Genomic DNA, 11,228 nt, shown 5'->3' on the forward strand with positions numbered 1-11,228 from the left:
TAACTTTCATAGTGGTCGCTCTTATTCTTTTTAATTTTCAATCACTTTGACGATTTGTAATTAGTTTTGTGCTTAAATACACAACCAACAACGTTTGGCCCCTAGAAAAGGAAAGACAATACAATTTGCCAACGTCCGTGATAATAACTTTAGGTTATGTTTGGCATTTGAAAGCATTTTAAAACTTTTGGGAAATTAATTTGAGTAGAAGAGAACAAAATATTTCGTATAACAATTTTTCTAAGTGTTCATACATAAATAAGTAAAAAAAAGTTAGTTAACGATTAATTAGTTATGAAGTTGCTAAAGTTTTCTTTCAATAGTTAATAGTTAATATATTACTCTTACAAGTTGAATAATAACTAGATTTGATCATTCTCGAAAATCATATTCTTATGAGAAGGAGATTTTTTTCCTTCTTGTATATATGATATTTTAAGAAAAAAATATCTTAAATATGTTTTTTTTTTTTCAACTAAACTAATAAAACATGTACTAAATCTTAAACACATGACTGAGTATTAACTTTGGAATATAAGAACGACTAAAATTATAAAGGTAATTGTTTAATTTTAAGAAACGATAATTTTTAAAATTCTCTGGAGACTGAAAAAATAACGCGTTCTGAAAATGAAGTAAAACAAATTAAACGTTTTTATCTCAGTGTGTATATAGTTTTCTGATAAGCATCTCATATTTTCATTTTTAAATATTATCATTTAAATTTAATTAATCACAAATCATAACATTGTAAAATTTAAAATTTTCACTATTTTGTAAATATGAAATACATAATTATATTGTTGAATATCTCAATTAAAGTTAACGATTAAATTCTCCTAGTTGCTTCCATATTTTAGCAGTATAATGTTACGGATATTTTGTTAAAATATTAATTTATTTTCTTAGGCTAAAATAAAATACTCTATCTCAATTTCTCTTGTATTTATTTTCTTTTCTTTTTTTTTATATGAAATGTAACTCGTTGAATTAATAAACCCAGTCCGGCACGGGTGTAAGAGGTTACAAAACTCCAAAACTATTTATTCGTATCTTTTGTAATTCCTGTAACTATCTTTTTGGCCGATAAAAAAACAAAAACAAAACTCCAAGGCTAAAAGTAAACATAAGAACTTAAAGACATGTAACTAATTTCTCTACTGTTTAATATTAATATTTCAGATATTTATTTATTCATTTTAAAAATTATATTTATTTTTAATTTAACTTCAGAGAAAAACCTCACAGTAAATTATAATATAGCACTTTTATGTATGTCAGACTAATATACATAACAATAAAATATAACCTAAAGTTTGACATAATCCTTATAGTATATATAAGTTTTGTCGTATAGAAAATATAATTGGAAATTAAAATATAATGTTATAGGGTATACGTGGTGACTAGTGACTAATGCAGCTTGATGAATGACCAGCCATGCATTTTTTGACACAAAATATTTGGACTTATTCTTTCGCGCACTCATCCATAGATATATATTCTCCACCAAATGAATCAAGCCATATATATACTAACACAAAGCATAACACCAAAATGCATTCATTCAAAAATAAATAAAAAGCAGATATAATGACTAGTTTATTTATGCCCCTCAACAAATAAATATAATCTCAAAATACCCACAAATAATAAAGCCAAAAAAAATGGACACTATTATATACATCTCAATATATCAATAATCACATATCACCCTCATCGGTATCAACCACCGCATTTGTTGTACGGCCCTTCCGCCGTGACTGCCGGCGGTGGCTGCCGCCGAATCTCAACCTCCCGGTCTCCTTAAACCTTTGTTTCTCCGAGGGTACGATGACGCACTCGGGTGGTGGCACGTTGTACCTTAATGTATCATAGCAATATGAATAGTACATGTAACGCTGGCGGAAGCGCCGCATGGCGAGGCGGCGCATGGGAGTGACGGCGGCGTAGTCTTGAGCCTCGAGATCCTCGTGTTGGCCGTAGCAACCTTGGCGGTCGAAAACCTCTTGGATGGGGTCGACGGAGCAACCCTTAAGGACTAGGTCGTTAAATTGGGTCACAAAAGGTGCATACTTGTAATTTACTTTGTATTTACCACCAGATGTTGCCCAATTTGATGCATCCCAAATGGTCGCATACAGTGACATTGGCTTCGATGGGTAATCACCTCCCATTTTCTCACTTCGTAACACTTCTCTAATCGGAACTTCATCAACGTAAAAACTGCACCAATTCAAAAATATAGTCATAAACATAATCAATTACAAAAAACAGAAACAAAGTAGAGTATATATTCCCGTGAAATAAAAAATATTTGCCAGCTATGTTAGTGTTGAGTTAGGTGGGAATTATGGGAACGGGGTTTGGCAAACGGTGTAGGAATCTATGAGCTTGCTTTAGTTCGGTAATCTTATACAAACATTTGGTGGCAAGTTTTGAAGAGATTAAACAAAGAAAGATCACATGTTTCATTATACGGTGTGAACTGATTCGAAGAATAGTTGGAGTTGGACCAATAGCAATACCCTTCTGCTTGTGGTGTATAATTTTAAATTATGCTTTTCAAAGGGCATGATTGATAATTATAATTATGCAGTAAGAGTTTGATTAATAAAAATAAAGCCCCACAATTAGGCAGATAATAGGGTAGAGAATGAATTCAAAGGTTTGGCAAGGCATTATAAGGAGAAGGAGCGTGATAGATACGTATGACTCAAAACAAAAGAGTCATATCACATGTGTGTTATACACAAAATATAAGGATAAGCACAGATTTAAGTGGGGAAAAGTAGTGGATGATTGTTTAATCTATCATCATCATCACTGTATATGCATACGTGAATTAAAATAAAAATAAGAATATAATTTAAAAAGGCACATCAAACAAAATTCAAGTTGGCCATGAGTGTGGGCCAATTATACTATGGTCTCAAACTGGGAAAATAATGATTGAATTCGAAACCCACACTACCATCTAAACCATCCTTTTAGTAATGAAAAGTATATGCTTTTGAACCTTCCTAGCTCACCCAAACCAAACCAGACCAAGTTGTTGTTGTTGTTGTTGTTGATGAGGGCGACGCATCCCACACGCAACCCCAAACCCTTTCCTCCCTCACGTTAAGTCAAACAAAACCAATTCAATACCAAAACACGCCACGTTAAAGTTGAATCCCATCGCATGCCAAAAAAGTATTTCAAGCACAAACAACCCAATCAATGCGTATGAACACACAAAATTATGTATAATCACGCCGCATAAATACACAAACAAACCCTTACATCACATTCTTCGCTGTCCAAAGGATGCTGTATCTGTGGTATTCCTTCGTCGGGTCGAACCACAAACGGTACCGCTCCTCACGCCCACGGTTCGTACTGCCGTTGCCGTATAAGTTCGTCTGAAACCGCCACGGTTTTCCGCCGATGTTTCCCAGGAATTCAAAGTCCAACTCATCGTGCGACTTCTCGAACACATCACCGTTTGATGTCTGTACCAGGAAAGAGAGAAAAATTAACCATCCATGATAACCATGAACAGAATTTTAAAAATTATCACAATTCTAATCTATTGTTAAGGATATATATTCAAATGTATTCATACCTAATTTTTCATAATACAAAAAGAAATACTGAAATACTAGTGATAATAATAAAAAATAATCCCGAGCACAATTCAACCTTTGTTAAACCAAGCATGCTATACTAAGCCATCATTCGTAGTTCACCGTTTGAACAGTTCATTAAAAAACTACTAAAATTCTGACGTAAATTGAATGGAGTTCACCGACCATCAATCTGTTTTTGACTTTGCTACAAGTTCGGTAGTTTCTTCAGCAAATTAAAGGACGCTTGACTAATATTTAGCGTGTTTTACTAATCATTTAAAAAAAAGGTAAAGATAAAGAAGACGAAGAAGCATTAAAAATCCGGAATTCATGTTTTCTTAAAATGCATACCATTCCCCCCAGAAAATTATTATAATTATACAATCACTTAAAAGAAACATTGATGTCTGCAAATTTTTGTTCTCAATTTGCTTTAAAAGAAAACCTTGTTTACTTACATAAAAGGCCACGCAAAGACCAGCAGTATAATTCGACGGTAACTTTATTCTGGCGCTGAAGAATCCATAGTTGTACATATTCGACGATATAAAACCCGAACCTGTTTCATTACGAGATAAGAATTAATGTTGAGAAAAAGAACACAGAAAAGGAATAAAATAAAACATTAAACCTTGATTAATTTGTGATCATACGTAGATGACGTAACATTTACCTGTGAAGCGATCGAGGAGGAGTTTTACGCCGTTGCCATCGGCGGAGCGAACAACGTTGTTATCTCCGAAGAGCGGAGAAAAGCCATCGTTGAAGGGTATAGTAGCGAGGTCGAAGGCTGCGTTAACGAAACTGAAGAGAAGCAGAGAAAGTAGCAAAAGAAACGAAAGTTTGGGTATTGTCCCAACACAACGTAACATATGATCCATACTAATTTTATTTCAGTTTCTCTCTTCTTCTTCTTCTTCGGTTTTTCTCTCTCCACCCTTTCTTTTCTCCCTTCACTCTATATTTATACACAATAAAAATCACATTAAATCACTACGGACAAAACAACGCTCATATATTCGGTTTTTTTTCTTCCTTTTTTTGTGTCCAAACTTATCCTTGACCGGGTGGTCAAATTACCAGGGTGCCACTGTTCTAGGTTGCATTTTTGGTGGGCGCAAAATTATGAACAAAAATATTTTATAGCTTTAAGGAGAATATGTGCTTATCGTTAGGTTGCTGCTATTATTGTTGGATTGAACAAATATTTTTAGTGTTTAAGGGTAAGTGTTATTTTGTGAACCTTTTGGGGTGGCACCAAATATGGTGATAAGGATTCATAATTTGTTGGGTTGAATGTGTGTACAAGGGAGGTTTCAATTAATAAAAATAAATCATAATTTAGCATGATGATGACCCGAGATATGAATTTAATTTTCTTGAAAACCCTTAGATTTTTGCACTAATATTGTATGGTGTTGGTTACATTTCACATCTTTGGTGGCATTATATGTGACAAAATAATTGAACCGACCCATAACAACTATGAAAAGAAAAAAAAAAAAAAAGTCTTAGTGGAGGGTGATGGCTTATGACCTCCACACGTGTACTACAAGGTGGCAAAGAGCCTTATCTAGCTTGAATTTTAAGATTATTGTGTCTTTCCTCGTAAGTTTTCTAAACTTAATCATACATGGTGTTAGTCAAATTACAAAGTGGTCAATGATTGGGTTTTAAGATTAAAAAAGTTTTTTATTTTATTTGATTGCTAAATATTCAAGCAATTTTACGCTACGAATTTTCTGTTCAACCTTTTAATTTCTTTTTTTTTTTGTTTGTCTTTTTTAAAATATATAATATTTGAAAGGGTTATTAGAATATGCCAAGCTTGTGACTTGTAAGATGAATATATTGACCAGCTCAGTCTCAAAAGCATCACACCACATAAGAAAAAACAAGTTGAAGAATATGAAAAAAAGATAATTCTTTGAAAATTTCGTATACGAGGAAAAAAAATAGAAAAGCGGGTTTTAGAATAAGGAATTTTTTTCGGTAATATATGTGACAACATGAGGGCATTATCGTCTACAGAAAAGGTGAAGCCAACACGAGAACTTTGCAGAAGCGTGTGAATAGATATGCCTCTCGTAATATGAATGGAAAGACAGGGGTGTTTTGGTAAATAGGTTCGGTCTATTTTAACGTCAACTTAAGTATTTGGAAGATAACGATGGAGATATAGAAGAAAAATATTAAATAGGTTAAATAATATGATGGAAATGGAAAAATAAAACAAAAAAAAAAAATTAAATACATAACTACACTTACTTAATTGTAGTTAAGCTATAATTGTACGTTAGAAATAATTCCGTTTCTTTTTATTAAGTTGAAAAAATATATCAATTCCTATAATTGAATTAAAAAAAATTGTAGCTCTTAAATTTCAAACTCTGTGAAATTTTTAAACTCTTTCGATAAATTCAAATAGTTTAATATACTGGTTAAAAGAAAACAATTTTATAAATACATCCTTCACTTTGTATTTTTTTTTTTCACTTCAAATGAAATAAACCATACTAGAAAGGAAAATAAACCCAATATTTCAAGGGAATTTCTGTGTACCAAATGAAATTGTGTGTACACAGAAAAAAAAGGAATTTCTAACTTCAGAAGGTTAATGTTTTCTTGCTTTCTTAGAAGAATATTTTTCTTGTCTTTTCTATACAAAAATTCCTTTGGCAACCGTTAAATCATTAATCCTAGAATTAAATTGATTTAATCTCTCTAAACATTAAATGGCACAACTATTTACAGGATGGTTACGAACCGTGTTGCCTTTGTTGGTTAAATAAATAATCAAATCAAATCCAAGCATTTCTGTGTTTCACAAATATTAATAATTAATTTTCACACCTTTTACTATGGAAAATAGCTGATTTGATCACAAGATTTTTGCACTTGTTACTTTTTTTTTTGCAGATACAAATTTAATGAGTATTTTATACCTAATCCTTGTTATTTTCCTTCTATGTAATGTAATTATCCCATTCACTTGATTATTGAATCCATTCAATAAATAAGATCAAAGGAAAGAAATAAATTACAAATATTAGTTTTATTTAGACAAAATTTTCAATAAATATCTGCAAAGACAAATAAGATGAAATAAGTTTAACCTGTCTTCTTAATAGTTTTTCGAGTTTGTTAACCTTTTGCACCATTCATATAATAGTAAAGTTTTTAAATATCTTCTTTAATCAATCAAAATCTTAAAAAAATAGCAAAATTTTAAATAATATTTGATTATAATTAAAACTGATTTTAATTTAGTGATGTATATGTTGTTCATAACTCTCTTTTCTTGGCTTTAATCTCATCACTCTCCATTTATTTCCATAGTCATGAGACAGATTTTAAAATTGCACTTAGCATTGATTTTGTATTCTTATCACAAGCAAAGGTGATTTTATATAGAAAATAATTTAAACTATGTTCAAAGCTGATACTTTCACTTTTGTTTGATCTTCTGGCAGAAAGGGAAATTCGGCTTTGACGATAAGAAAACTGTTTTTGATCTTACAAAGAGTTGAAAATGGTAAAAAAGATTAAAAAAAATAAATAAATCACAGCATATAAAATAATAGTCTAAATAAATGGTCGTCGTGAGTTGGAATTGGAACATGCAAGTAATAGAAATAGAAAAGATATTTATACTGGCTTATTGACATAGTAAAAGTAATAGAAAAATGGAAGAAAGCAAAACTAAAATGAGAATAAACATAGAAATCAATAAATTAAAATAAAATTTAATTATAATGAAAATATCTTTTAAATATTTATTAACTTTTCAAGACTTTTTTGTTTTTAAAAACTCTAACCTTTATGCACTTATAGTACGTAAAATGATGTTTTTTTCTTCATAATGTTATGAATTCAACCATTCCTTTGATATATGTAGAACATAAAATCTCATATAATTCATAAATTATTTGACACGTCATCATTTACCTTTTTTTAATTCTATAAACATTAAAAAATACATATATAAATGTTAACTATAAGATTACGTACACGAATACTCAAGTTATTTAAAATTTGAGTCAGCAATCTAGAGGATAATATGAAATTATTTAGAGGTTGAATTATTATTTTTTCTTTAACTTTATATTCATGATGCAAAAGATATGATATTTTATATTCAACGTTTCAATTTTATTAATTTTATAAAATTTATTAATAAAAGTAAGTGCTCAAGATTATTCTTAGAGAAAGATGTGGTCTATCACGGTTTGTCTGCATTTGTTCGAAAGATTTATATTTCATAAAAAAAGATCAGTGTTTACTCCAAAAAGAATATATATATATATATATATATATATATATATATATATATATATATATATATATATATATATATATATATATATATATATATATTATATGAACTTCTCTTAATTCCATTCAGCAATTTTAATTTCGAATTTTTTTACACTGGCAAGTTCATTGGAATTTCACTTTTCGTTATGTTAAAGCAAACTTAAAATAAAGATAATATATTAAATAAAAAAAATCACTTGCTATCTAAGTTATAATCAGTTGAAAAAATTTATATCTTTCAAAAGAAACCAACACATAGAATAACCCTTTACAAATTAATAGTATATATATATATATATATATATATATATATATATATATATATATATATATATGTGTGTGTGTGTATGTGTGGCATGACTAGATTACTTGAATATACAGTTAGTACACATTCAACTAGTTAAATTCGGATGATCGACATTAATTAATTTTCAATGGTGTTTCTCTTCCTAACCATTTAAGCTGAAAATTATGTTACATGTCTTCACAATCACAACTTGGAATATAAACACAGTCTTGTTAGAAAAAAAAAACCACCAACAATTAAGAATTATAATATTAACATCCAATTCAATACTAATGACAATGTAAAATTACATAAATATAAAAATAAATGCATTTATTAAATGACATTAATTACAGTATTAAATATAAATACTTAACATTAAGATGATTAAATATTGCATTTATTAGACTTAAAAATATTTTTTTGTCCCTATTATCTAATGGTGTTACAATTTATCTTATGTAGCAAACAATAATTTTTAAAATTATAACGTCTTTATAAAATAGATTTATAAAATAGAGAATAAAATTAATATTTTTGAAAAAGAAACTCATAAATATTAAAGTTTTGACCAGAAATTATTTTCATACGTTAAACTTGAGAGATTAAAACATATTTTTCTCTAAAAATCTACAAATATAATATATAATATATGACTTTTCATAATATAAAATATTTGTGATACTATTCTCTATTTATCTAATTTTATAGATTAAAAATATATATTATTAGAAGAAAATTCATTATTACAAATTTTAATGTAGGTAAACCAGATAGATCAATATTTATGCTTTTTGGTATATATATAATATTTTAATGCGCTAAAAATTTCTAATAATAACATACGTTAGAGTATTAATTGGAAAGTTTTAAATATCGAACAGTTTATTTAAAAAATTATTAGTTTTAAATGCTAAAAACATATTATAAATCATAAAGAAAATATTATAAATTGTTTGTGTGAACAAAAATATTACTCGGACGATAATTTAAGAGCTCTTTATAATTTTTTTAGAATATTCTCATTATGGCACTTTTTTATTAATCTAGTTTATTACAACTTATAAATCTGGACAAATTTCATTTCTTTTTAATTTAGAAGAAAAAATAATTAAAATATGTTTTAATTAATTTTAATTAGTAAAAACATATTAATGTTCCTCCACCACTAATTAGGCTATGCATGGATGGAGTTTCACAAAGGGTGGACTTTGCTTTCTACAATCATGTGACTTTTTATTTTGTTATCTTTTTGTGTTACAATCGAGGCAAATTTCATTCATATAAGAAATCAACATTTTGAAAAGGAAATGAGCAGATTTATAATAAAATTGCCATAAAAAATTGACTGAGGCAAAGGAACAAACTACTCTCAATGGAATAAATTAGGTACTCAATTAGGTCATTTTAACTACTAAGGGATTAACTATATGACCCTATTAGATGCCAAACAACACCATAATAGTGATAGATTGTGTTTTTAAGGAAGCTTTTATATTTTGGTTTCATTATATTTTTGGCTGTATATTTAAATGTCAATAAATTATGCTTTCTATTTTAGTCTATATTTATATTCAATCCTCATATATATTTTTCAATTATTAAAATTAAATTCCTTTTCGAAGTTCATACAATACTTTAAAGGGTTAAATAATGTTTTTTGTCTTTTAATTTTCACTGAAAATTGAAATTAGTCTCTTTTTAAAACTTTGACCCAATTTAATCCTCCAGCATTAGTTAAAAATGTGTGAATTTAGCCATTTTAACCAAATATTGTTAAGTTTATTTAACATTTTCAACGTGTTTCATCATAGGAATTGTTTACACCAATTGACATATTTTCGCTTCAATATTAATTAAGAAATTATCTTGAAATGTATTTGAAATGTCAAATAAATTTAACAAAATTTTGTTAAAATAACTAAATTCACATATTTCTAAAGTTGAAAGACTAAATAGGGCTAAAATTAGTTTTGAAAAGAGACTAATTCTGATTTTGACTGAAAATTTAAGGGACTAAAAACATATTTAATCATACTTTAAATCTAAAATCTTAAGACTTAATTTTTTTATATATTTTTTATTTTTTATTTTTATCTAATGTTAAATTTTGAGTTAATACTTCAATATTCCAATAAACTATAGGTAAGGATTAAGAAAAGACATAAATGGTTAAGCCATTTTATAATTAAAAGTGCATGATATGATGGTTTTGCAAAAGGACATTCTATTTTAGTAGTTGTTGAGAAAGAAAACGAAAAGGATTCTTGAGTGCAGGTTTTATTCAGAACCAAATCCTTCATATGGGATGGTATAATCCTAAACACAAGCTACAAGGGGACCCACCTTCCCTTCAGTTTTGTGGCAGCCCTACAAAAGTGGACAATTCATTCTCAGCTCAACAATGATTCGCATAGATTAGGGTTAATACAAGAATTAACAATTCATTTGGCATAACAAATCCATTTGAATATGGAACATGCCAGCTTGTTTCAAAAGCTTCTTTGTTACTAAAGTTAGAAAGAGAGATTCAGATAATGAAATGAAATTGATTGGAGAACAACCATGCAATCATTAACCAACACGAAAGAAAAGTGGCAAATGAAAATGCACAAACTAATCAAATTGGTTGGAGTATAATTAAACTTCATTATCTTATTCAAATTCAATATAAAACGATATGATCGAGAAAGAAAATTCACTAGAATATTGTTAGTTTTGTTGACAAAAATTAATCATCCACAAAGTTGGTTGATAATTTCACATGTAAAACTAAGAGAAAATAATTGGAGCAATCAGTTAACTACTTAGTCAACATCATTTATGAAGTTGGTTGAAAGAAATTTGAGTTGAATTTTTGCACTATGTATCCTTGGAAAAGTTGCAATGAAGATTATAGTTTCATAATCAAGTATTTTATATACAGATATCTTTCAAACTTGCTGAACAATTAATCAAATATTCTAATTAGGGTAGTTAAAAAATAGTAGTTAAGAAAAGGTTCATTCAAGAAC

General features: G+C 28.4%; 1 protein-coding gene across 1 annotated transcript; it reads right to left on the bottom strand.

Moving 5' to 3' along the window:
* Nucleotides 1-1,547: 1,547 nt before the first annotated feature.
* On the bottom strand, nucleotides 1,548-4,587 carry LOC114173949 (probable xyloglucan endotransglucosylase/hydrolase protein 30). The gene is made up of 4 exons (XM_028058648.1): nucleotides 4,285-4,587; nucleotides 4,070-4,170; nucleotides 3,286-3,494; nucleotides 1,548-2,226 (listed from the first exon to the last, which is right to left on the bottom strand). Exons 1-4 carry the CDS (start codon nucleotides 4,490-4,492, stop codon nucleotides 1,704-1,706), a joined length of 1,041 nt encoding a protein of 346 aa, XP_027914449.1. The 5' UTR covers nucleotides 4,493-4,587; the 3' UTR covers nucleotides 1,548-1,703.
* Between the last annotated feature and the right edge of the window lie 6,641 nt (nucleotides 4,588-11,228).

Source organism: Vigna unguiculata, chromosome 2 (genome assembly GCF_004118075.2).
Source record: "Vigna unguiculata cultivar IT97K-499-35 chromosome 2, ASM411807v1, whole genome shotgun sequence".
Lineage (NCBI taxonomy): Eukaryota > Viridiplantae > Streptophyta > Magnoliopsida > Fabales > Fabaceae > Vigna > Vigna unguiculata.

Coding starts and splice junctions, on each gene's coding strand:
- LOC114173949 (XM_028058648.1), bottom strand. CDS start 4,492: ATGGATCATATGTTACGTTGTGTTGGGACAATACCCAAACTTTCGTTT. Junction 4,171..4,284: donor CCTCCTCGATCGCTTCACAG/GTAAATGTTACG, acceptor GTAATGAAACAG/GTTCGGGTTTTATATCGTCG. Junction 3,495..4,069: donor GTCTTTGCGTGGCCTTTTAT/GTAAGTAAACAA, acceptor TTCCTGGTACAG/ACATCAAACGGTGATGTGTT.